This window comes from Aulonocara sp. 'chitande type north' Nkhata Bay, linkage group LG16 (genome assembly GCF_057382095.1).
Source record: "Aulonocara sp. 'chitande type north' Nkhata Bay isolate Kocher_YH1m ecotype deep benthic linkage group LG16, A_spYH_male_GT1.1, whole genome shotgun sequence".
Classification (NCBI taxonomy): domain Eukaryota; kingdom Metazoa; phylum Chordata; class Actinopteri; order Cichliformes; family Cichlidae; genus Aulonocara; species Aulonocara sp. 'chitande type north' Nkhata Bay.
This window is the reverse complement of record NC_141359.1, coordinates 26,026,885-26,054,497: the sequence shown is the minus strand read 5'-3', so window position 1 is coordinate 26,054,497 and position 27,613 is coordinate 26,026,885. Positions and strand designations below refer to the sequence as shown.

At 42.0% G+C, this 27,613-nt stretch overlaps 1 protein-coding gene across 2 annotated transcripts; it reads right to left on the bottom strand.

Annotated features, from left to right (window-relative positions):
* Nucleotides 1-1,031: 1,031 nt before the first annotated feature.
* LOC147311672 (activin receptor type-1-like) lies at nucleotides 1,032-27,376 on the bottom strand. Of its 2 annotated transcripts, XM_086267859.1 has the most exons (13): nucleotides 27,183-27,204; nucleotides 26,957-27,072; nucleotides 14,316-14,389; nucleotides 13,478-13,729; nucleotides 11,428-11,700; nucleotides 10,986-11,258; nucleotides 9,115-9,320; nucleotides 6,866-6,965; nucleotides 4,910-5,056; nucleotides 4,397-4,672; nucleotides 2,869-3,066; nucleotides 2,259-2,389; nucleotides 1,032-2,152 (listed from the first exon to the last, which is right to left on the bottom strand). In XM_086267859.1, the coding sequence occupies exons 3-13, from the start codon at nucleotides 14,380-14,382 to the stop codon at nucleotides 2,018-2,020; spliced, it is 2,058 nt and encodes a 685-aa protein (XP_086123985.1). In that variant the 5' UTR covers nucleotides 14,383-14,389; nucleotides 26,957-27,072; nucleotides 27,183-27,204; the 3' UTR covers nucleotides 1,032-2,017. The 2 variants fall into 2 exon arrangements, with proteins under 2 accessions (XP_086123985.1, XP_086123986.1); XM_086267860.1 differs by lacking the exon at nucleotides 26,957-27,072 and having other exon boundaries at nucleotides 27,183-27,376.
* Between the last annotated feature and the right edge of the window lie 237 nt (nucleotides 27,377-27,613).

Here is a 27,613-nt window from a genome sequence, read left to right as displayed (position 1 = left end):
TCAAATGACACTGAATATGAAGACTTGTATACCTTAAAAGTCTGACAGCTGTTTTCAACACACACAGGACATCTTAGCATGGTTAATCACCCACTGTTGTCATTCAATCATCTGGCCTATAGCTCTTCATATGAATTAGTTTGTAACCAGTTTGACACTGCCAAATTCTGCTCTCCCCAAAGTTTGGGCTTCTTACCTTCACCAAATAAATAAAAAATTAACTGTTCGCATTGTTAGAGCACATCTCCAGCAGTCAGAAAAGAAGCTGCTGTTTTAGCTGGAAAGATAAAAAGCTCTGATATTCCACTTGAGATGGAAATGGTCCTTATTATGCACTGAGCTGAATTTTCTGTTAGATTCGTAGAAGCTGGAAAAGTTCAGAACAGTCAGACACTGTACTCAGAAAGTGCAAGGACAAAACAGCTGGATAGTTAAGACTTAACAGATTAACAGCTGTCATAATAGCATCTTGACATCAAAGCCCAGCTTGAACAAAGTGAAATGAAAATGGGCATTTTAGAGTAGAGCCAGCAGAAGCATGCTGAGGCTAACCACTCGATTTCATACAACTAATTTTCCATCTTAGCATTTTAGCATATTAACATTTACCAATCAGGAATAAAGCAAAGGTATGATAAGAGGTTTCAGTGAACACTTTACAGGCGAGGCTAGAAAACCTCTCTGTAGTCTTGTGGATTACATCTCGAAATTAAGAAAACTTTGCCAAAATTTTGATAGGTTATGGGGGAAATAAACAGAGGTACTGCTTCATCATTCGAGGCATCAAATACATGTAAGCATAGCCGCCAGACTTCCAAAAATCTATTAAACCTTCAAGATATCCTGTGATGACTCTGAAGAAAGGTCACATCAAAAGAAGAAAGATTTACTGAACAGGAGCCTGATGAAGGTGGTGGCAGAGAAAAAGAGAAGGCATCACCATTTGAATTGATCTCAAGGTTGTGAATTTCTTTTACAGACTTTTGAGATATTTCTACACACTTCGACACAGTATCAAGACACCAGTCAGATGTAATTTACTTCTTTTTTTCCACATTTTAATTAATAAAAAAAATAACTAATTGATATAAAATGTTAAAGAAATTAAAAAACGCTGAAGTTTGACTTCAGTTACTTTGACAATGCACGCATTAAGACGACAATGCACGCGTTAAGACAATATACAGGCTTTACAGGCTTACTTACAGGCCTCTGGAGGAATACAGTTCAGCATCATCTAGCAGATATTGTATTTGTTCTTTTAGCATATGTCTCTGTAAAGCTGAAGAAGCAAAACAAGATAAAAAATAATAATTCAATGTAAAGTTAATGATGATATACAAAAGGTTTGCAACAGAGTACCTTGTAGTTGGACGATATCGGGAAAAGGATGGTGCCACTGACTTGACTGTACAACTAAATGTTACAGAACTGAACAAAATCCCAAGAAACTTGTTCTGACAGCATTGTAAACAGTGGTACTGGACACAAAGTGAGACACACCTCGACATGTTTACTGTGTTACAAAGTTTGCTGACTGACTAGGCAAGTTCAACCGGCGAGTTGACATCTTTTCCAAATGGATCGACCGTAATGCAAAAGAACAACACAGTACAATTAAAGAGATAAAGAAATGACCGCGTTCAGACATTTTCCAAGCTAAAAAAGGTTTTCAAACAAAATCTGCTCTTCTAAAAACAAGCAACCCTACTCAAATGCCCTGGTAAGTTTCTTCCTTGAAGAACATTTCTAATAGTCAAGCTCCTATGATAAAAGTTGAAATAGATATTTTCCCATTTCTAAGACCATCGGCAGTCTCGGAAATGCCTGGTAAGCCATCTTTGGATGCCAAAATATGTCCCTCAAATGTTTTAAAATAAATATAAGTCTGTGCCACTATAAGGGCACTGAAATTATTGAGTCATTTATCTTTTGAGATTTTTCTCTAAGGTGGTCCATCCTCCGGACATCTTCAGTGGCCCTCAGTACATGCCTGCTTCGTCTTCTCGGGGAAGGCTCAAATGTCTGTTTTTATTTTATCCAGAGAGTTGTCGATCTTTGTGAGAGTCTTTTTGATGCGCAGCGCCGTTAATCTGGCTGACGGATTCTGGTACCAGCATTCCTTCATGAGTTTAGCCATGGAGGTTAAAGTCTAAAAAAGAGGAAAAATGGAAATCGATCAATGTGCCTGATGTAAACACTAAAAACTCTGGATTTTACTTCATTTGTGTATTTCTGACAAAAGTAACATTACTTACTGGGTCTGAAAACCATCTGTTTGGGATGTTGGGTCTCTGCTGATCCACACACACAACCTTCCTCATATCTTCAAAGCTCGGATCATTTGGGACCACGTCATGAAAAGGGGGCTTGTAATCTTCTACAATTCCTACAAGAAGAAGACAAAGAAGAACAGCTTACTTCGGAGATCGCACAGTTTAAGAGTGTAAAGTATAAAAATATATATTACAATGATTGCTGACTGAGATGTCCACTCAATATCTTAAATCCTGCTTAAAGCCCCTTTAACAGTGAAGATAAGAAGTGGGTTTTAGTTCACAGAAAGTGTATCAAGGCTACATCTTTAAATCAATATATAAAAAGCTTTTACTCAGTCCAAGCTGAAGCCATGACTTGTTTTGTTTCTGAAGAAAGACCTGACTACAGCCACCTCAATGCAGTATCTTTGCAAACAGCACAAATATGCCATGCCCAATTTTCTGATCGCGTACATAATATTTGCAGCTGTTCTTATAGTTTCTACTACACCCATCCAAGATTAACAGATGGCCTTGTGCCTTAGTGACGTAATCACAACAGGTCAGAGCTGAATCCAACAGGACAGTGTTGTGTAAAACATGTACTGACCATTACTGACTGTCCTCCTGGCGATCTCCCACAGGACGAGGCCCAGGGCCCAAATGTCCACTCTCTTGTAGGACTCAAAGCAATCCATCTGGATGGAGTCATCGAGCACTTCAGGGGCCATGTAGCGCTTTGTTCCAACTTTAGGGTTGTTCCCCACGTCTAACTCGTTTGTGTCTTGAAAATGCATGACAGCCAGACCTTAAATGGAAACAAAAGAACACTTTAAAATCGCCTCTTATACACATGTAATCAATGAGATTAAAAGAGAAAATACTTTAACTCTCTGAAGGAGGTAATTAGTAAATATTTTTAATTAAGTCATCATCCAAGTGAGGCAACAATAACTAATACAGATACTGGAGTGAAGAGGAGACCAAGTTTTCCGACACTCATCTTTTAAATCAGTCGATTGGAAGGCTATTTGTTCACCATGCGTGGCCCTGTTCGCCCAAACAGGATGTACTCCAACCCAACAACAACTCACTTAGGAGACAAACAGCAGCTACCATGTTTGTAAGGACAGCAAAATGCGTCATTCGGAGCAGAATTTATTAAATCGAGCCTGTAAACATGTCAAGCCTGTCGCCAGGTTATGGCTTGTCCCCGAATTAGATGTTATTCAAGCATCTGCAAACGGAACATTGATGCATTAGATAAAGTGAACCAAGGTCCTCAAAATGTGTTTTCGGTTAAGGGCAAAGCAATACACCTGGAAGAGGATATTTTTTCGAAATAACTAATGCGGCTAAACAGACAGATGCAAATTGAGCGACCATGAAGCGAATACGTCTCTAACGCAATGAATAAATTGTAACCTTCAATTAACCTCTTCAGCTAATCTTCACGTGCATCAGCTCAGATCTGCTTTTATCGAAGCCGTATTAATGATTGCACTGAATAAAATACTAAAACCGAGACGCTCCATTATTCTGTGAATATTATAGACCCTACACACAGCTTTGCAAATGATGGTCTACATTTTGTAGTCAGCTTAGGGGCCCCGCCTTCACGATTCACCAGTAATATCTTTAACAGTCACTTTTGTTTTTTAAATTTTTGCCGTTAAGGCGCATGTAGCCGCTGCAGTAATCTCCTGACTGTCGCCCTTCAAGGAATACTGCCACATCAGCACTGATATATGGCCTGCATTTGTATAGCGCTTTACTCAGTCCCTAAGGACCCCAAAGCGCTTTACACTACATTCAGTCATTCACCCATTTACACACACATTCACACACTGGTGATGGCAAGCTACATTGTAGCCACAGCCGCCCTTGGGCACACTGACAGAGGCGAGGCAGCCTGGGATCGAACCACCGACCTTCTGATTAGTGGCTGACCTGCTCTGCCATATAGGAAGCGAAGAAGCCAAAACTCGAAGCAAAGACATTGCTAATTGTATCCTTCAAAGTTTTTCCATAAAGAATCATGTTTATGAATTGTTGCGACATCTGCCTGCCATGCGTGTCATTGCACCGTTGTGGACCCCTGCTGTGTTAACACAAACACACGTGCACACTATTCTCACCGAGATCAGCAATGCTGCACTGTCCATTCTTTTTCACCAATATGTTTTTGCTCTTCAGGTCTCGGTGGGCAATAGCTGGCTTGCCATGAGTGCCAAAGATCTCGACATGTAAATGCGCCAGACCGCTCGCAATGGAGAGCGCCATCCGGAGGCAGCTGGTTGCGTCGAGGGTGTTGAGCTGAAGGTAATCGTACAAGGAGCCCATCTCGTGAAAGTGAGTGATGAGCCACAGCTGGGTGCTGGAGTTCCTTGAGGTCATGTCTGAACCGATGAAGCCTACGTGGAGAGATATGAAATTAAATATTGCTCATCAACAGAAATGTAAACATGCAACCAAGGAGAAATTAGCATGCATTGATCCTTATACATCCTTATACAACACACTACCTATATAGTTTTCATGCATTGCACCTAAGAGTGACAGCTTGATATGATATCAACTTTAATGGTTGTTGTGTCCTTCAGTGCATATCAGAGCTCACTAAACCTGATCATTTATTAAAGGTTGCATACCCAAGATGTTTTCATGTCTCAGCAGCACAGTGTTGTAGATTTCAGTCTCTCTGAACCAAGACTTTTCATCTCGAGAGGAGAAAATTTTAACAGCAACATTCTCTCCCTGCCACTGGCCCCTCCACACTTCACCATAACGGCCCTTGCCTGACAAGTAAAAAGAAAAATTATGAATCGGTACACACACACACACACACACACACACACACACACACACACACACACACACACACACACACACACACACACACACACACACACACACACACACACACACACACACACACACAGTTCATATTCCACTAAATTTACTACGAGCACACTTGATGGACTCCATTGTGTGTAACATTCAAACCTGCACTAATCATTTTTGTGGCAACAATGAAGATTCATTATATTTGTTATAGCATAAACATCTCTGCAGCTTTTTAACTTATCAAGATACTGAATGGATAGTGTAATATTAAAAAGTGTAATATTAAACAGCTACAAACAATTACCTGTTAAAAGATCGTAAACAAGATAATCTAAAGGGAAAGTGATTATTTGAAATAATATGTATCAGGGCAAAAAAAGAAAGTGTACTTTGAATGCTAATGTCCTTAAATTATTTATATTTATATTTTATTAGTAGCCATAACTTTGTAGGCTTACTATATTTGACAGCTTATTATACTGCCCCCCAGTGGCCAAAAACCAATTAATATAGTCATAACTGTAATAAAAAAATGGTTTAGAGTGACGCAGGGTTAGGGAAGTCATTTCAACACAAGTGACTTTCAACATGAGTACCTTTTCATAAAAACAAATTGCCACAACACATTGTGGCAATTTGTTTTCCTGAAAATATGCTGACTCTTGCCAGCATTGTCACTGACACTTATCATAAAACAATCTCAAGACTGAATTGCAATTGTGGCTCTGGGGACTTCACTGCTGAACTGTTGCACATTCACTCTGGCCCACTTTCACGATAAGCTCACACTGCTCGTCTGTTTTGCAACCAATTTCAAATTCATATTTTTATTCTCTTGATGATTTATCTGAAGATTTGGAAGTTCCTGAATTTCATGTTTTGAATGCTCACACAGGACTTTTTAGTCTTACACCTTTTTCAAGATATGAAAAGTTAAATATGAACCAGGAACTTCTATTTGTAGACTTATCAGACTGTAAAATACTACATGAAATGTTGTAAATTACTGTACTAGCTATATTAATGATCAGCTCTACCTTAATATATATCAAACATGAGATTCTAAAGTACTGTAATCTGGTATACACCCATCGACAACAAAATTAAAACCAGAGGCTTTCAGGGTGTGTCTTGTGTTGTTGGGCACTGGGACATTAGCACTATAACCTCTGGTTCCTGTTGGTTGCAGGATGGGCCTTCTTGACAAGACTGCTCTTATAGATGCTCGATTATACTGGGTTCTAGAAAGTTTAAAAGCAGGGTAGCACTTTGGACTCTGTCGGTTTCTGCAGTTTAAACTGTGGTGAGGCAGATTATGCTGCAGGAGGAGGATGCTGCTTTTGGTGAGTGTTGATTCCCAGTTGGGGGTGCTCAAGAACAATATTTAAGTGGGTGGTAAGTGTCAAAGTAACATCCAAATGAATGCCAGGAACTGTGTTTTCCCAGCAAATTTCTGACGAGAGCAGCAATGTTATTTACCTCACAAATCAGTGCTTTTAATGTTGTTGCTGGTCGGTATATAAGCACGCAATATACATGGCTGCAGGTCTGTCGCGTCACAATCTGTGCTGCCAAAGCTGTAAAGTTGCCCCTATGCTTAATCTGAGTGATGGAGTACCCTTTACATCTCAACATTTCTTTGGAGGACGTTTAGTCTGCTCAGTTACCGTGTCACCTTAAAATGAAAAGAGGAGGCAGATTTTTTGTTTCCCCAACTGTGCTATTGCAAATAGGAATACAGCTTTTGACAGGACACCTACCCACACACTCATTTAGTGTGATTTGCCGTGCAACAGTTCTCTGAACAAGGAAAGGGAGTCCTGAGCCACTTCCTGAAGTGCAGGAATGATCTAGCAAATCCTGGGAAAGAGAAAAAAAAAATTAAATTGAGAAAAAGAGCTTATGAATTTATTTGTGCGTCTGTGGATAAATTTGCATGTGATCTATATGAATGAAAAGCTCAGTCCCAAAAGAATCCTGTGGCTCAAGCCTAAAAATGGTGAAATATGGAGCATCTGGGACTCCGATGGAGATTAATAACAAGCAGGCTGTCTTTGATGTGGCACCCACATGGGATGGAGGGGGCCAAGCTGTGTGTACCAAGATAATGTGTGTGGGTGGGTGTGTGTGTGTGTTTCTGTGCTAGTGTTGCAGAGTGCCCCCTGCTGAGTAAATAACAGAAGTACCACCCCCTCCCTGGTGACTGGTGTGGGTGCTGAAGATTTTATCTAATCCAAGGGCCAGACTCCAAAACAGGCGCAATGCTGCTAAGCCTTTTATTTTTATCTCATCTGCAAGACGTGCAGCATCCCAGCGCTAACACAGGAGGGCAGTGCACAGCAACATAGTCAGCAGCAGCTGAGCAAAACAAATGACTAACTAGGAGGGGAGAATGAGGATTGAAAATAGAGGGGAGTGATGCCTCAGATAAACAAATGCATAATGCAAGAGCTGCCTGAGAGACAATTTGGAATCACAACACAGGAATGCAAGGCAGAGGCCGTAAAATGAATGATGAGTTGCTCTGTAGAGAGTTTAAACCCCTCTCTTTGGTGCAGGAGGATTGTTTTTAGGAGTGCATCTTTGGGCCGGGCTGTTAAGCAGCAGAATGTGATCAGTACGTTGCAATATCATTAGAACCAGAGAGCAAGTCTAGGCAGCAGCTACCGAGGGACAAACACTTTCCACAAGCATGCCATTGTTCATAATAATCTTTCTCGTGGTGCTGCAAAAATAAATCAGATAATCTGGAATTTCAAAAGTTTAGACCACAAGTTTAGACGTGTTTATCAAAAGAGAACAACTCTTGAAAGATTACTGAATGGTAAAACGCACGGTAACAACCAAGTATTTAGTTAAGGCACCAATTGGACTCAGTTTATGCTGAACATGATTACACAGTGTGTGAGCCAATGAATGTGCTGGGTTGTCTTTCAGACTAAATGCTAACCACAGGACTCCACCTAAATTCTGGATTAGTTTAGCGGGCTTCAAAACCGCAGAAAACTCACAATCCATGCATGAGTGGAGAGAAAAGAAATAGCAAAAGACATTCCCTCTAACCGACTGGGGGAAAAAAACTGGGAGGAGCAATGGCACCACCCACACATTCAGCCACAAAATTCATACATATGCATCTAGTGTACAACTGCTTTAACTTTTCTTTCCTCGAGAACAAACGGTTCTTAAAAGTAAGAAAGAAAGTCCAGAGCAACAGTCTGCACAGTTCAATTTAACCATATTCGGAGACTGATCTAGCTCAAATCGACCCAAACAGCCAGTAAACCAAGGCTGGGATGACACACACTTGCAGACATGCATGCTGACAGCTGCGGACACCACAGATGAGTAGTTGTCCTCACTTTTTGCATGTCCACTAGACATCCGCACAGAGGATTACTCCTGCTCTATGATAAGGAACTTAACACCACTCTTGCATACTTAAAGCGGAAACTACATAAGGCTATGTTTAGACACTATCAAGCTATAATTTCATTCAAATTACTAAAAACATGAGTACTTTTTTATCAAATGGCAAACATGGGAGTTTTACAGGTTTAACTCATGGCAGGAGAAGGAGACTATAATTGCAGTGCCATCGCATCACGGCTTAATCACAAGATTGAATTCTGTTTATGAAGCTGATGCAACTCTTTTATCCTGTAAATAGTGGAAATGCGTACAAAGGGAAGGTAAAAGTCCCCACTAATCCAACAGTGTTTAAAAATCATCACAGGAACCCCTCAAGGTAATACAACACATAATTAGAGGATAGGAATCACACATCTCTGTTATTGGATCTCTGTTACAGTGCAAGTCTGCAGTAGAAACTGTGCATCATACCTGGCATCATACAAAGGGAAAGTAATGGGTGCAAATAAAAGACTGGAATTTGATTAGGCTTTATATCAAACAAACTAGTGCATTATACTATTCCTTGAGCTGCTAATAAAATTGGTTTTTCAGGTGCGTTATGAAGGTAGCCACCTTTGTGCCATCGACTACTCACCGCTAGAGTGCTCTCCCCCACATTAGAAGCTATAAGGCCATCAATAGTTCCATATTCAGCATCTCGGGAGGTTAGCCTCTCCATTTGGTTGTGGTGGATCCGTCTGAACACCAGGATAGCGACAGCAGAGAGGATGATGAGGACAATGATGGGTGCCACGATGACAACAGCTAGTGTGGTCACACTGTAGCTGGATTGCTCATCAGCTGTTAAGGGGACAGAAAAAATTTACAGTGTCACTATCAGGTCATCCTGTTAGATGGTTTTAGAACATAATCAAATTAAATCTAGCTTCTTTTTTCTTTTTTTAAATCTAGAGTTGGTATTGGTCGCTTGCAGTAAACGACACTGGAGAGTGTTCATTGAGCGTCAGGATCAGACACAATGAGGGAGCGGTCTTGGACCACACAGGTTGAGGATTCAACCATACACAAAACAGAGGATTGCAGCACTCTGCAGGCTTCCTGAAGAAACAAGTCGGGGTGGGTGTGAAGGTGCATAAAGAATATCCACAGACAAGAGTGTTCACTCATATGCACACATAGTAGAGCTCATCAAGTCAGCAGAGGCCATCCTGAGGAACTGACCACCATTCACACTTTCCAAACATTCCAAGGAAAAAGACTGCTCGGCTCTGCTTCCAGCACTGACAATGATCCCCTTTTCTCAACTTGCATAATGAACTCCTTCTTCCAAATACACATAACTAGCAACACTTTCTAGGGGCTCACTATATTTGAATCAAACACACATGGCGAAATGCATTCAGCTGCAAAATGTTACATAAAAAAAAAATTTATTTCATGATTATCTGCATTTGTGAGAATTCAAAAGACAGAAGATTGCAATATAGGAAAGTATGCATGTCATGCGTATGGTATGGTAGTAGCGGTATATGGTACATGTATTGCTGGATGGTATCACCGAAATGTGGTCAGATGTGGGCTTTTACAGATGGGGATGTATCACCTCACTTATTTGTTTTAAACTCAAGATGTTCCGTGTGAACCAACTTTGAAACCAACTCCCATTTATTTAGACTTTTTTCAAATTTTTGGGCTTAAATTAGGATATTTTTGAGAAAAACTAAAATTCAATAACAAAACAGCATTAGCGTAATACTATGTACTACTAGTACAATACAGAATGAACTGACATTAATAAACTGTAAATATGTATTTTAACCATTTGTGGAAAGTGCTGGATACAATGTAATCATTTTCACAACTGATCTATCCCTTCAATGCACAACCAAGATGATAAGATTAAGGCATATTAGATCTAAATGCGTCATGTAGGCCGTAGTATCAAATGCATGACTGTCGAGGCTAAGGTACAGGTGAAAGAAATAAAAAAGGACAAAAGCTCTGTGTATCGATGCCTGACTCTTTCAATCCCAGGTGGCTTCACCCTCTGGGCTCTTGTCAGCCAGCCCTGACAGCCACTGAGAGAAAAGAAGAGAAGTGGACCATGACTAAATAATATTCAAAACCTCCCTCCAGTTGCCCACCGTCTCCCCTTTTTTTCCTGTTTCATGACATGCCAGGAGTGTGACCACATGGACGTGTAACTCAAGCCAACAGAAACAGTCCAGAACAGCCATGGCAGGTAATTTCACAGCTGAAGCTGAAGCCATCTCAGTAGAGGATGATGGAGAATATGAATGTGTGTTGCTTAGTGTAAACCGTAGCATAAACCAACCATACGGCTACTCCTTCTCTGAATATGAGACATCTAGGTAGTACTTTGAATGTGGTTAGTGATTTGATAAAAAAGAAAAAAAGAGTTCAGAGTTCAACACTGAGAGCAGAGTTCTTGCAAATCTTGGACAATCTGATATGTGATGCATTCTGGGTAGCATTGTGCTGTACCTTTGACAGGGAGCTCCACAGTTATGTTCATATTACACAGGTGTCCCTGGCAGCAGTCAACTATCTGGTCTGTGGAAGGCGGGGTCTTGCAGGTCATCGTGCTCTGTTCTAAGACCTTAAAGCAGCCTTTTTGGGACATTATGATGCCGCCGCTGACTGTCAGAGATGAGAAACACTGGTAGCCCAAGCAGCGATTCTGTGCTCCACATGAACCACCCTCGCACACGCACTCATGCTCCTCTTTGCTCAGGGACTTACTCTGGACTACTGTACCTGCAAAAGATTCAGAAAGAAAACTTTTTAAAAAAATGCAATGAATTAAGATTATCTTTTGGTTAAAAAAACCCCAATCATCCATGAAACTTTTGCACAATCCTAAGTTACATAAGGCCCGTGAAGGAACAGCAGCAAACAGAAATCTGTACAATGTGTACAAAGTCACCTTTCCCTGGGGCTTGCACAGTGACGTTCATGTTACACAGATGGCCCTGGCAGCACTTGACAACATGGGCCGATGAGGGTGGCATGGCACAGGTGGCTTTGCCCTCCTCGTCGTCCCTCAGGCAGCCCTTCTGTTGGACGGCTGCCCCATCAATCATCTTCAGAGCGGAGAAACAGTGCTGGCCTGTGCAGCGATGGCCATGCTCGCACACACCGCCCTCGCATACACACTCTTGGTCTCTGAGGACTGGTCTGCCAGCAGACAGTTGTACATCTGATAAGAGGAAATAGATATGTGGGGAAACCCATTAGACCAATACCATTAGCAACCCATTAAATTAAAAGGCATTCACTCACATCAGAATCATGCACGTTGAAAAGATCCATTTGCTGGACATTCACCAAAGAGAGCAGAAAATGTTTTGCCTGTTTGAATCTAGCATCTCCTGATATAAAACAAATTTTACTATTTTGTTGAAACAACACTTATTCAGGAGGCCTACTCAAACAGACCAGAAAAGATTGTTTAAATCTTTGATTTTAGTTGTTGACAAGCACGCACATGGTTCATGGGACAGATCAATTGATTTTCTAGCTTGCGATTTTAAATACATTGTCATTATCAACTGTAAAAGCACACAACAACTAAGCAGCTATACTGTAGAATAATTTCACACACAGGTTTGCATCTCACACACGGCTCTAATAATAATAGCATAAAGCTACTGGAAATTAAACAGACTTTAACAGAGTCCATTAGCTTACTTGAAATTGAATGTGCTGAAGCACAGAGCTTGAACAACAACCAAGAGTTACAACTTTGCACTTGTATAACTTAATAAATTTCAGTTTAAATGCATGTTTACATTTTATGCACCAAAGGGTGTTTATTGTCAGTCAAGTCGAGGGTCTAGGATAAAGAGTGGCATTTGATGTATAAAGAAATACACAACTTGAGCACATTTTTCTGAGTTACAGTATTGAGAAAGATGAATACAAGAGATCTGACTCGACCTTGCTGAGCTTTTTCTTTTTCTGTTCTGAGACTATCATATTCTAGGTAAAATTCTTTGTATGTGTTTGCACGCACAGCACAGAAAGCTGATTATGTTAGAAAACAAAGTTGTAGTCATGACAGCAGGCAGTGCTGCAGATATACACATTGCTGCGAAAAAAAAAAAGCTACAACCTAGAAACAGCACACAAGATCTTGTGTCCTGCACGATTGCTTGTTGATTATTTTATCCTATTAGGTATTTATGAAGTGTGTTTTCATGATTAGTGTACGAATTCTTGAGTTATGCCCAAAATGTTGTTTTGCTGGATCATGAGAATGGGATGAATGGACCTAAATTCCAAAACACAATGCATCCATTGTCAACTGTTGCCAGTTCAGAGGAAAAAAAGTGGTGTTACAGTCCAAACACTTCTCGTCTGGGTTTCCATCTGTGAATTCCACCAGTACAGCTGTTAGCAAGAGCCCTCTTTTCATTAGTACCTACTTGAATCAACTCGGCACGGTTCACCATGGTTTTTAAGGTTTTCCATTGGGTCATAGTACCTGGTACCAGGTGCTTTTTTAGTACCTGATCAGTCAGGGTTCCAAGCAATCCGAGGTGGTACTAAAATGTGACGTTGTGAGACTGAATTGGCTGGTCGGTAGCGTCACTTGATGAGTCACGAAAGCGCTGTTTACGAAAATTAAAACCACCATTTTTGAAACCTGGCAACGAGGGAAATGGCTACAAAAAACGATGCCATGATCCCCGAGTCTGACGAAAAGCCAGGTCAAGACAAGCCAGCCAAGACGGAGCAGCAGGTCTATCGGACATGTTGCTATGATGACAACAACACGCATTAGGTAGTACTGGATTGTAATGGAAAACCAGTCAAGCCGAGTTGAGTAGGTAGTAATTGAAAAAAGGGGCTAAGGAGTCAGCTACCACAGACAACTTCCAAATCCGTTGAAAAAGTTGTCCTGAAATTCGATTTCAAAGTTCTGCAGAGTTTAAAGCAGGACAACTTCACAATTCTCTTTGCAAATGCCTCACCTTTTAGTGGGAAGTTAAGGGAGATGTTCATATTACACAAATGCCCATAGCAGCACTTCACCACCAGCTGAGGAGTTGGTGTGGATCTGCAGCTCCAGGATCGGTCTTCGTCCCCCAAAATGCAGCCTTTACGAACGACCGATGTCCCGTTTATCACCGCGAGAGAGCTGAAGCACTCCTGGCCAAAGCATCGGTCCCCACCGCTGCAGGATGATCCGTCACATAAACATTCATTTCTCACACCGCCCTCACCTGCAAGAGGAAACAATTAGAAGATCAGGATTTATGTCTGAGAAGACACAGGTCCCACAGTAGATGAGGGCAGAAATATGACCCTTCATGTTCAATCACAATAAATGATCAATGCTCGCTACTTGTTTGCATGTAGCGATAATACATACTGAAGATGTAGGGAGAAAGTTTTGCTTGCCAGAATAAAGAAAAAATTCTACTGTAATCCGCTGCCACTGCAGTAGTTTAAAATAACACTGACAGACAGCAGATGAAAGGCAGACAGACTGAGGAGGGGTGGTGAAACAGGGGGGCAGCATGAATTTTGTTCTATGCATGCAACAAACTTGAGGGGGGACAGTGAAAGAAACAGAAGTAACACTGCGTATTTTAATTAGCTCACAGGAGGAGGGGGTGTTTCAGATGTCCATAACACAACTTTTCAAGCACTGTACATATTGTTTATTCTCTGGATATCTAGCACGGACACTACACCGAATTGGATCCTGTCTGGTTTTGTCGACAGGAACTTTCTGTCCCTTTCGATACCGCTCCTGTTCAGACCTGATGTAAAAAGCAGCCTTTTGGTTTATTATTAGAGACTTACCTTCTAAGCTTGAACAGGGGAGGACCAGTGGGATCACAACTAACAGAAACATGTCCACACTCGTCATTGTAGACCTGGAGAGGGGGAGGGAAAAAATGAAAACAAAAACAAAATGTACGTGGCACTCCAACTATGAAATTGTGATTTTTATCTTTCTGTATCAGCACACTGGTGATATCTTTGTGAAAATTCCTTTCAGAGGACTACTTCATAAGACGGACTGAAAATGGCAGGATTTCCCCATCGAGGTAGGAATATTAGAGTGAGTGATTTTACAGAGGGAGACCTTTTCTTGTTTTCAGGGGGAAAAAGTCAACACCAAGTTTAAAATGCTCAAGTAAAGTGGGTCTCATGCCTTCCTGTTGTCCTGGCAACAAGGCATTGAGTGGCAAGCAATGGGGAGACTGGTGCTCTCCTATTGGCTGCCTCGGTGCGTGAGTGTGTGAGTTTGTGTGTGTGTGTGCGTGTTGGAGGGACAGGCTGCTTGGCAGTGAGGGGAGAGGAGCAGACAGACATGAAGAGGAGGAGGAGGAGAAAGAGAGGAGGACAGTGTGGGTGCCCGAATACTATCGTTTAGAGACCTGGTGACAGTCTAATCGTTCAATATTTAATGCATTTGTAGGAACCGTCACATACGCTGTGCAGTAGTAGGGCTTTTTCCATTTTGGACAGATTTTTTTTGTCACAGTTCACCTGTTTATCTCACACTGCAAACGCCAAAATAACCATTTTATAAAGCTGATATGCAAGTGTTGAGCATACACGTAGCTTAGAGCGTGCCCCGTTTATGCTATACCAAACACCGGGAACGTTTTCTTGGCACCATGTGTGTTTGCGCCTCAGTGCATCTGCGCCGCTGATAAGTACCCCAACCCCTCCAAGCTTTTGTGCCCGTCTCCCAGACATAAATGATTAAGCACGTAATGTTAGCATTAGGCCAACGGCGGCGTCTGCACAGGCCGCTCACACACAGACCACATGCTGCTCCTTTAATCAGAGCACAAAACAGAGGCTGCCACACAGAGATAATCAGGAGCTCTGTCTGCTCCCTTTGGACCGGAGAGGAGAGGGGAACAGCAACGGAGATATGAAGATCACGGGGCAGGCGGGCATGAGGAGGCAAGGGAGGAACGGCCCAGGGGCAACTCGGGGACAGTGGGTCAGAGAAGGGCAGAGAACGGGGCGAGCGTGCGAGAGAGATGTGGGTCACGGTGGGCCGCAACACTCAGTTAGGCTAAAAGGAGGGAGGTGGCTGTGGGGGGAGCGAGACGAGGAGGTGTCTAGTGTCAGCGCCCAGAGGGACAGTGAGAAGAAGGGCGCCATGCTGTTGGAAGGGTGGGGTAGGTGAAGCGGGGGGACAGGCAGAGCTGTGATGGAGTCAGAAAGCCGGAGGAAACGGGACAAAGAGATAAGCAGAGGTGTAGAAGGAAAAAAAAATTAAAGGCCCAGGCCAAATAAAACAGATGCGTGTTCCTCGTTATCTTGATATTTTGACTCATACGACTGGTAAGAAACAAAAAAGACAACATCAAGCACAACATGCTGACTCAAACACTGAACAGATCAATAACTAACCTCAATTAACTAAGTAGAGCATGTCACAAGGCTCTGCTTAATGGCATCAATTAGTGCAGGCAAATGATTTGCTGCATTTTTGTTTATATTTACTGCCAAAACAGCCTCCACGGGGCAATGAAATTATGTCTGTCTCAGTTCATCTCGCCTACTCAAACACTTTGTCTTTAACAAGCTATAAGGAACGAGGCACTCACTGGGTGCTTCTTGGATAGACGGCAAATATTTTAGTCTGAGTTTTAAAAAAACTCAGACTAAAATGTGAAGTCCCTGCAAGTTTCAAACAGTACAGTATGCATATGCAGGAATTCAAAGTATACTTTATGCATTAATAGCAATATTTATGTTTCATAAGCACAGTAAACTGTTTCCCACCTATGAATAGGCCATGGCTAGTTGGTAGCATATCATAAACCCAGCTAACAGCTTGGGCTTCATAAACACAGAGCCAGACATGATATTGGAAACCTCAGAAGGCTTTCTTAGGGAAGGAAAAGAAGCAGAGCTAGCATCTGCAAAACTGATCTGAGCAGACAATTTTGTCGTACTGTGAATGCGTGTGTGTTGCGTCCCTCTACCCCTGCGTATTGAATTCTCTGGCAGCGTCGTGTAGTGTGTGCTCACAGAGCTGACATCCTGCCAAGGGTGTGCTCTCATTCCCCCACTCTGTCTCAACCCCCATCTTTCCTCTAATTCCCTCTTCCTATGTCCTCTGAAGTTGTGATGTAATAGGAAACTGGTATGAACGCCACATGCTTATTATAACTTAAGATATATTTTCCCCAGTTGCTTATTGTGGTTGGAGCCAATATTGTAATAAGCCTTACAATACTATAAGGCAGAGGGAAATGCTACGAGCTTGAGAAAGCTGCCCTGATTTTGATATGCATTAAAATACTTTGAGGAAAATAATGTTATATGTGCATTCCTTCTCTTTGCCTTCCTTGAAAGTGAAATGTCAGTTTGCATTGGATGCCATTTATTATGCTCTGAGCTCCTCTGTTCCAGTGGTAAAATTTGACTCAAGTATGCTATAAAGAAAAGGTTGACCTGCTTGCACTTTCGTTATACAGTAACTTTGCATTTCATTTTCTGAGGCACATTCAGGTGGTAATACCGTCATTCTAAATGGAGGAGACGTTCCTTCTTTCAGTAAAGTAAAGAATAGAAATACTTTTTCCACCAAAGACGTTCTTTACGAGGGCTTCAGATTCTCTGCGTAGGTACCGACCTTGTATGAGCAGACATAAAAGATTACATTTAGCTTAACACAAACAAGCCCTTGTGTGTACAATCTAAGATAAACACCTGAAATAGACATGGCTCAGCGAGAAGTATGTTAGGGTAGACTGCTGCCGAGCGCTACTAGAAAAACTTTAAAGTGATCCTGCATGTCGCCGCTGCCATTTTATGATGCCACAATTCCTTCCCAGACTCTTTCCAGTGATCTCACTCCAGAGGGCCATCTTGATAAGCATTACTCTAAGAAGTTGAGCGGAGCTTAAAGTGATTAGATAGAGATAATTAAACATGCTACTCACATGCTGTTACTGGTGCAACTGGACCAAAAGGCATGCATAGTGGGGAATATAATTATTTGATCACCTGCTGAATTTGTAATTTTGCGCACTTACAAAGAAATTAACAGTCTCTAATTTTTTTAGTAGTTTCCTTTTAATGGAGAGAGACTGAATGTCAGCCAAAAAAATCAAGAAAAAACCCATTACAAAAAAAAAAATTTATAAAATTGATTTGCATGTTATTAAATGCAGTAAGTATTTGATCCCCTACAATCGAGCCAGAATTTAGAACCCAAAATTCTGGCAGCCACAGATTCTGGATTCACACGTGTGGCACACAAATTACAATCCATCAACTACAGACACTCCTGATCTCATATCCTGATGTGTATAAAGCACATCTATCAACAGCATCAATTTCTTTCATTCCAACCTCTCCACCACTGTGGACAAGCCCAAAGAGCTGTCCAAGGGCTAGAATGGGCTACCAGAACAAATGCAAAAACTTTGGTGAGAAGGTGACAACCCTTGGTGCAATTATGAATGAAATATAATAAATAATATAAAATGACTACCAATCAGCCTGGATCTTTAGCTCCATGCAAGATCTTGACTCATGGGGTGAGGATAATCAAGAGTAAGGTGGTGGAAAACCCAAAAATTAATATTAGGACACACTAAGTTGTAACAGGGACAAAAGTCTTTCAGCATCACCATCTTAAGTTTGCCAAGAAAGGTCTAAATGATTCGGAGATGCTTGGGAGAAAGTGCTGTGGTCAAATGAAACCAAAAATCAAGCTTTCCACCCGCCATGTTTGGAGGAAGAGAAATGCCGAGTATGACCCAAAGAACAAGTGGAAACAAAAGCGTAGCGTCTGGACTTCTCGGATGAGACGTGAAATGTCTTCAAGCAACTTCAAGAAATCCAGACACTTTTCTTTCCAAGCTCCTTAGACTACGATGACCTGGATGACTGAGAACCTTCACAGATACAACATGTGGAAACATTATGTTTTGGGGCTGTTTTTCTGCTAAGGTTACAAGACAAGTTCAAAACGTCACGGGGCCAATAGACACAAAAAGCTACAATAAACGTTGGGACGAGAACCTCATTCCGTCAGCCAGAACACTGAAGATGGGCCATGGATGGGTCTTCCAATGACCCCATAACATACAACCAAGTCAATAAAGGACTGGTTAAAGAATACCCTTGTTAAGGTCAGGGAATGGCCTAGCCAGTCTCCAGACTTCAATCCTCTAGAAAGTCTGTGGAAGGAGCTGAAACTTTGAGTTACCAAGTGGTAACCAAGAAACCTAAAGGATTTTGTGAGTTTCTGTAAAATCCGTTTTAAAACCTGTGCAAACCTGGTGGCCGACTACTAGAAACATCATACTCCTGTGCTTGCCCACAAAGGTTTCTCCACCAAGTACTAATTAATGTTTTGGTTGGGGGATCAAATACTTATTTCACTCAATGACATGTAAATCAATGTGATTTGTAATGCAAATCAGCAGAGGATTAAATTATTATTTCTCCCACTGTAGGCAGCTGTGATTTTAACCATTTGAGGAATTTTCTGCTTACGAGACATTAAGTATGATTAAAGCCAACATGTTATTGCCACAATAATTTATAGCTGACATTTTAAAAGTGATACAAGACACATATTAATCTAGTTGGACGCTTTATTATTTGGGTCTGTTTTGTATTCAGGTCAGCTAAAGAGGAGGATGACAAAACACTACTTTGTCTGATGAGCATGGTGTATCACCGAAGTTGAGGAGGGAGGAGGCTGAAGCCCTGCAGGAGCTGCTGAGTCATCATGCTGGCAAAGAGGGAGACGAGAGGTGGAATCTGTGTCTGAGCTGGCAGGCTGGCACAGTTACCATGGCACAAATAGCCTGGGCACCGAGGAAACTGCAGCAAACTGCAGGGTGGCGAGAGAAGAAACAGGCAGAGACTAGGGCAATGCAGATCCTGCTGTTCGTGTCCCTGTCCCTCTTTGCTGACCCACACCCAGACAGCCAAAGTGCCAGCATGCCATCAGGGACACACAGATGGTTCGCTCCTAGGTGGATGTGGGTGTAATACAGACCTGAGGGCGAAAAAAAAATCGTCCTCTTTGCAGCAGCCCACATTCGTATTCGCACTACAGCTTGGAAAATCAACATGCTCACCTCAGTTTTAAACCACTCTTGGGTTAGAAAAATAAAGCACTCAGAATGACTAAAGGTAAGGTAATATAAATGCACAAGCTTAACTTCAAATCTTAGAAGGTTATGAGTGTAAAACAGACTTCCTTTATTCAATGTTTACAAACTGAATAGAAGGCAAAAATATCAATTTACTTTAAAAAGTAGAGTGCACACTAAATGCTCAAACATCAGTACTTGGTTTGATTTCTCTTCCAGGGTCTAGAAAGAAACTAGAGCTGGGGGAAAGCTGAGGCATGTCCCCGACGTGCAAGCTTTGGCTTTAGCTAAGGCTGCTCCCTCCGAGTCATACAATCACCTGGTCACTGAGAATCCCAACTCAGCTTCCTTTCCCCGTTGTCTCACCTTTCCACTTGCTAGCTATATATTTTATGTAATATATATTGCTGTGAAAACTGATTACTTAAATTGACATAATGTCTGTCATGATACAGACTACGAGAAAACCGCCCTCAACCTGGCCCGGTTATTTTAGAACTAACCTGCATAAAAAACACATTTTTGCCATTGCCAAACTTCAAATGCCCACAATTTCACATTCCACAGCGCCCTTGTATGACCAGCGTATATCATAATACTCTGTACTGCTAATGTGTGTGTGAAAGCCACTGGAAAGCAAAGCTCTTAATGTTTTTATGCCTGTGAAGCTCTTTGAACCTCTACATGAATTTGATTCAGTTCAAATAAAACTGAATTGAATCGAGTCGAGTTGAATTGAATTAACCTTTCGAAACACTCCTCTTTCTCCGAGGGTCTCATCAAAATGGGAGATGAAAGGACTTCTGAGGTCCCCTGGAATCTGCAGTGCCCCATTAGCTCCAGCCAAACTCCATCTCTTAGGGCCTTGCAGTATCTCAGCAGCCGGCCTCTTTTACAATGTGAGGAATGTAATCAAATGCAAATACCCCCCCCTCTGTTTGCCCAGTGTTTCACTCACACATTAATTGTGGTAGGCAACAGCATAGCGAGTTTTTGTTCTGTGGGTATGGTGCTACCTAAGGTGTATGCACACACTCACACCCACACTTTATTCTGGACCTCAACCAAATTTAATCAAAAAACTATTCTTTTCTTCCTGTTGTGTCTCATCTCGCCCTCCACCTCTCAGGGCCTAAAGCAATATGGGGTTTTTTGTTGTTTTGTTTTGTTTTTTACTTAAAATGTGTTCAGTGGGTAGGAGAAAGAATGAACAGAGGTAGAATTAGCAGGAGAAAAAAATATACTTAGTCACATTAAAAAAATACATATATTTAAACCAAAAACATCACTTTTATCTACGTTTAGTGATTTTTTTTTTTAGGGAATCACATTTCAACTTTACATTACTGTAATGTAATTAGCTGGTAAATTAGCAAACAATCCTCAAAAGCTCTGAAAACATTACCCAACATCTTACCACTTATCTTACTATGAAGCAAACACAATTTTCCTTGTGAAGCAAAAAGTCTCAAAAACATTTTGGGAGAAAAAACTGAGGAATTAATAAGATATAGTATTGTTTCAATTTTTTAGAAATAGACTTGTAAGCCTTGGCATTTGTTCTAAACACTGCGGGGGACAGACCCACTTTGTCCCCTTTGTTCTTTAAATAAGATGGTAACACATAAAGAAGATGTAAACTACAACTCCAGTGGGTCACAGCTGTGGCACAAATCGCAACACTTACCTGAGAGGTAATAACTTTAATCATTTTCTAAAGGTGAATCCTCACATTAATTTAATTTAATCAAATCAACTGTAACTGTAGACCACAGAAAGTATAAAATAAGGACGTAGCTTCCAGATCCGAAGTGCCTTAAACCTGCATTTCATCTGTACGCCAGCAGATGGCAATAGCTGCGATTGCAGAAAGAATTCCAGCCCTATAGAAGTCTATGACAAAATTGTTTTCTGACTTGACCTCTGTCTGACCTCTGACTCAGTCACTAATTTCAGGTCATAGTGAATAAAAAAAAAGTAAGACTGTTTTGCAAATCTTGGCCATAATTTTCCGTTTAGAGGATTAGCCACAGTTCGCTCACTGGATAATGACTTACGATTGACAAGTCAGTGAGCGCAGAGTTGCACACTCGCCACTCCTCATGACATCACCATAGCTACATCCATCTTTTGTGCGGTATATGCTGGAGGTCTATGTTTTTCCAATGATTCTCAAGTTGGAATAAAAGATTAGAAACTTAAACGAAACAAATACCCATCTCATTGCAATGTAGCTTTTTAAAGAGGAAGTGGGCTGAGAAACGGGTAAATAAATGCTTCATCAATAAAGCAGATCGCTTCCAACAATACAAACATTTGCTGTGTGACAGGAAAAAATAAAGAAAGAATGAAAAGTATGTTTTCTTGTTTCACAACAAAGAAAAACAGCCATTTTCATTTCTAATAATACTTCACTGAAGTTTGATTCATTTGAAAAGAAAAAAAAAAGACATAACACCTGAGGCAATGTTAGATAGATGTCAAACACATATGATAGAAAGACCAGGAGAGTACAGTGCAATGTAAACAATGAGTATCAAATTACATTCTCACACATGAACTCTGGAAAAGATTGGGAAAAATCACCAAACCTTTGCCTTTTTTGTCACACGCAGAATGTAGTGCAACTTCTTCAAAGACAAAAAGAAACCCTAAATAAATCTCTTCACAAACTAATGTTATGGCTGTATCGTGACTTTGTGGTATGGGACGTCTGGGGTGGGACAAACTTAAATGCTTTACAGCGTTGCGATGGCACTGTTAACGAGTCTTCTACGTAATAGTCACCATAGCAATTAGACATTCATTTTCACACAGCATCAAAACATCTGAAACAGCCAGTTCAAACAGACTTTATGGCCCAGAGCCACGTTTGCCAGCAAAGGAATGCACAAACATTCTCCCTCCAAATGACCATCTTATAAAGGTTACCGCCCTGGGGCAATATTTCACTTAAAAGGACACCTTGATTTGTATCAAGGTGGACCCATTGCACCAGTTTTGTTTCTTGTAAAACAAGTCAGGCGACTAGACTAAAGAGCATTGAGTGCAGTTACCAAAAGCTATGAGAAGGCTCTAAAAGCTGAGTGACAAGACTCAGACGGATAACAAGATAATCCACAGTGAGTGACCAACCATACGTGGAAAAAACATTCATCACACCACTGTGATAACCACTAAGTAAACAGCTTGCAACAAAACAATGAATCTGTGATCGGCAGAGAGACTGATCGGGGCCATGACATCCTCCTGCCAGTCGAGCCTTAATGGCTTTGAGTTTCCTGCCTTCCACGAGCAAAGACTTCTCAGGCAATCTGAGCACAAGGAAACCGTTTTGAATAATCCTTTACAATAAAGTCATTAATGTGATGTAACTATTTTCTGAAAGTAGATATTCTGTACTATCATTTATGACTCTGCAGTTGTTATTTATGATCATGTGGTAACACTGTTTAGTCAGGTTTTTTTACTCCTGTTTAGGTTCACGGAAATTTCTGGGGCATTCGTGGTTACCTGATTAAGTATTTGCTAATTAAAATAGTCATTAGAATTAGCAGCCATGGATTTGGCACATGTGCGAAGCAAAATATACTGCTACACTGTGACACTGATATCAGCCATGTTGCCGATCCTTACTTCGATGTCAAAAGCAGTGAATGTCTAAATGTTATAAATGGCCCAATTGCCTCAAGCATGGGGGACGGGAATTCGAGCAAACCCCATCGACTACGACAGCAGAGCACTACCATCATAACAGCACCATTTCAGTTTACAACCCCATGACACGTGAGATGAAACGTAGATTATTTTCAATTCACAGACAAAGTGCCCACACCAAATAAGAGCCCGTGCCCGGGAATGAGATCAGAGAGAAGCAGAGACTGAAACAAAGCCATAACTTTCTCCCCTAACAGCTGAGCGATAAGACAAGAGCACTGAAGCGAGTGAAGGGCTCATAAAATGTGTATTGCAGACTGTCTCCAGTGCAGTCTGGGGTTATTGTGGAGAGAGAGGAGTGGAGCCGTGAGCACTGCAGATCTAGGTGTGTGTGTGCGCATCTGAGGAGACAGCAGCGTCTCGTCTCTCTTCTCTCTGTCTCCACTGGTCTTCATCCACATTTGAACACAGAACAGGAGGAATCGATAAGTCTGCGCAGAGCCACCAGATGAGGAGACGAGCGAGCTCCCAAACAGCAAACAGAGGAAGACTAAAAATCTGGCAGAAACACAGGGAGTCTTTTATCTCATTCTCTTCTTCCCCCCTCTCTAACTTCCCATGTCCTGCAGAGCCTCAAAGTCCCAGACAGCTCTTCTCATCGCGATATGTTTAGGCTACATAAGGCTGATGATTATTAAAAGGCTGAAGGATTTTTTGACTAAAAATAACACTGCAGACAGAGGGCCCCTTTCTAAAAAGCTGGACACAAGCGTAGAGCGCAAGCAAATTCAACCCACATGCCGCGTTTCTCTGCAGTCGCCCGCCTCGTTTGATGCCAGGTCTGTTGCTAGTCAAACTTTCGAGTAAGTCAGCACACAGACAAACAAGCCCGGGTCACACATGCAGACAAATCGTGACGCGAGAAAGCTGAAGGTAGCTAGTCTGACACCGCACTTCAAGCCAGATTCTTTCCCCTTTCTATCCTTGAGCCTGCACCTACCACCTGTTTACACACATATCCACACACACTTTCCTCCCTCGCCCCTCCTCCCTCCTTTTCTTCTCCAACTTGAGAGCCACCTACAAGGAAACGCGATGAGCCTCAGACATGAAGCAGTCTATCTTGGTCTCATAACTGCAGTTCCCTTGTTAATGACAGACTGTGTAACCTGATTCCACACACATATGCATATACGCACGCCACTCCCCTGCCTCCCCCGACACACACAGACTCTCGCAGGGTTTCAGAGCTTTTCTCTCACTCCACTCGCATATTGTTCCAACCCAAACTGCCAGCTGCTTCTGACAGCCAAATTATTGGGCACACTAAATGATTGCTATCGGAAGCCTGCCCCCCCTCAAAGCAAACCCCTCGCTTCATATTTTCTGAAATAGCCCGGTCTTGCAGGGCAAATGAGGCGATTTATGGTCGTCAGAAGAGGAACAGATACAGGAAAACACTGGTGTAGGGGCCAAGATATTCATATATAAAGAACCTGGGAGCTGCTATGTGGAAATTTAAAAAACAAAAACTGTTATAACCTCAGCTCACTATCACAAGCCAAATTTCTGGTTGTCTGTATTCGGTGTGATACTTCGATTACTAATTGTTTTTCAGCAGTTTTTGCAGTAATTCTGATTTCACTGCAGCCTGTAGTCTACCTCTCTGAAAAACTATGCATTGCCTTTCAGCATCTCTCATTTCATAACGCGTCATCCTCAACTTGATTATTACTTTACTCGGCATGCGTGCGAGCAGTTAACAAATAATATCGGAGGACACATTTTCAGATTATTCAGTTGCCACGTTAGCATGGTATGTTTTGGGGGGTGAGCATACCAAAAATGAAGCCACTGAAAAGTAACATAGTTATGTGGGACTTTTAGAAACCTTTTGAAAAATGTACACGCTGGCCACCAAAGATGCTCTATAAATATAAACATAACTGGCTGACGATTCAGCTACTACCGTTAGTCTGTTTGAAACCAGACCAAGAGTTGGTGAGAGGGAGGAAAGGCCCAAAATGGTAGGAACAACGGCCACAATCAGACTGGTAGTTATTTCCTCAGATGAACAGAACAGGCTCCCCAAGACACCCCCACCCCCAGAGTTGAACTACACACAGTCACCCAGACAGCCTGACGTCGCTTTATCTGACCGCTATCAGCCAGACTCCATGAGGCCCAGGCCTCGAGAATGACCGGCGCTGGCCAAGAGGCCACAGCTCAGTGACTGGCCAGCTATGGGGTTACATTCTCCAGATCACACAACCACACAGCCACTAAGTGCCACTTAACGCTGCCACTAACCAAGACACAAAACCCTAAAGCGCTATCCACTTCAAGCCTTCACTGATTTGAACATCTCTACGCAGCTAATATGGAAAAAAAAAAAAGAAAAATTATATTTGTGAACAAGTCGTCTGTGTGCTTCAGCTAGTAGCAGCAATTAAAGGGCCCAGGCTAGATGGAGATTTTTCCTGAAACTGTGACAAAAAAGCTTTGAATGGAGACGGCTTTCAATTTAAACCACCCTTTTAAAAATGAACATGTCACCCCCCTGACCCTAAGTTGCATAAGCCGTTAAGAAAATTGATGGATGGATTAGTATGGATCTCGCCCAAATAGTCTCCCATGCCAGACTTCGGGCTTCGTGTGTGTGTGACAATCAGATTGTCATGCGCAGACACATCAAGTGCAGCCAACTTAAAAAGATGCGACTAAAGCAGAAAGTGCACATTCGAAAGGCTTCCCTGGCATTTAAACTCAGTGTGTGGGATTGTCATTTTGTGGGATCTATAACAATGAGTTGATTCTGAGAAAGAGCACTTAAGTGTGAGACGTTCCCCATTCACACTTCTTGCAATCAGCACCATTATCTCTGAATGTTTTCAGCCAGCATTAACACCTTTCTAATGAAGTTGGCACCCTCTCATCAGCGGGTCTACCAGGTTTCCATTAGATTGTCCCTCCAAGTAGTTCTCACATATCATCTTCTGTTTGGTTTAAATCTATTCCACATCCAATTGATGCTCTATCAGTGACGTTTAAGTAGCTTTTTTTATATTTCCAACTTGCCCAAAATTAAATTCCGAACCACTCGTAGTCATACTGTGTGTTCATGAGTGTTGGTGGCGCCGCCCGCCCCGCAGGACTGCGTTTGTGATGTTAAAAGTGCTCAGCGGGCGATGATGGGGCACGATCGAGCTGGAACGACCCTCCTAAAGACTGCATGACAAAAACTCTTCGAGTCACAGCTACTTGCAATGTCGTGAGCTTGATTCGACTGCTTAGGAGAAATCAGAACCCAGCACAGTCGCAGTTGAAAACCAGATTGTGGTTATTTTAGCCTGGCGCTCATCCTTTCATTAACAAGAGACACATCTGACAAGGTCTCTTAGCTGATGGTACACCGAGCTGCGCGGGGAGCTTATCAGAAGCGGCTATTTTGTTTTTGCAAAGTCACAAGAAAGACACGTTAGATAAAAATATGCTCGGCTGCAGAACCAAACAGGCCACGATTTTACAAAGCAGCTGAGAGAGGGAGACGGGTTTCTTACGGGAGCGCGTCACGAAGCCGTCTCCGGCAAACTTTTCCACGTCTACCGAAACGTCCGCGCGCATATTCCAGCATAGCCTGGATTAAATGACATTTTAGAGACGTCACGATAAATAATAATAATAATAAAAACTTACCTCGCGGGGTATTTTTTTTCCTCAAAGTGCTGTGAGGGCTAGGTAACCGGCGCGGGTCGAACTATTCTGCCATCTCCCGAGAATTCACCGACAATACCCGATTTGTTTTCCAAAGTCTGAAAAGCAGAGGCTACATGACGCCAACATTCACGCCCGTCTTTCACTCGGCAGAGAAAAAAAAGAAGCCAAATATAATAATTGTTAAAGTGACAAACTCACTCCGTACTCATTTTTAGGAGAGAGTAAAACCGAAGACGCATTTTTGCTACGCTGTCTGGGCTTCACAACTGGCACCCCGGCGGCGGCGTTTTCGAAGGCAAAAAGCCAGGATTGGAGGAGGAGGAAGTTACCTTGGAACGCAGTAACGCTAGGTGAGACGATAAAGACACGTTTCCTGTCGGCCATTTCAAAATAAAACTCATCTGTTTAATTTTAGTCTGAGGAGCTTTGTGGCGTAGACTGACAGAAATCACCTCCTTCTGAATGTCAACAAGACAAAAAGAGACTAAGCCAGGTGCTGTTGCTCTGGACTGGAAGACCAGCAGTGATGCCGTGTACAAGGAGGGGATGAGAAGACTCTACTTTCCGAGGAAGCTCAGATGCTTTAATGTGTGCAGAAAGATGTTGGAGATCTCCTACCAGTCTGTGGGAGCGAGT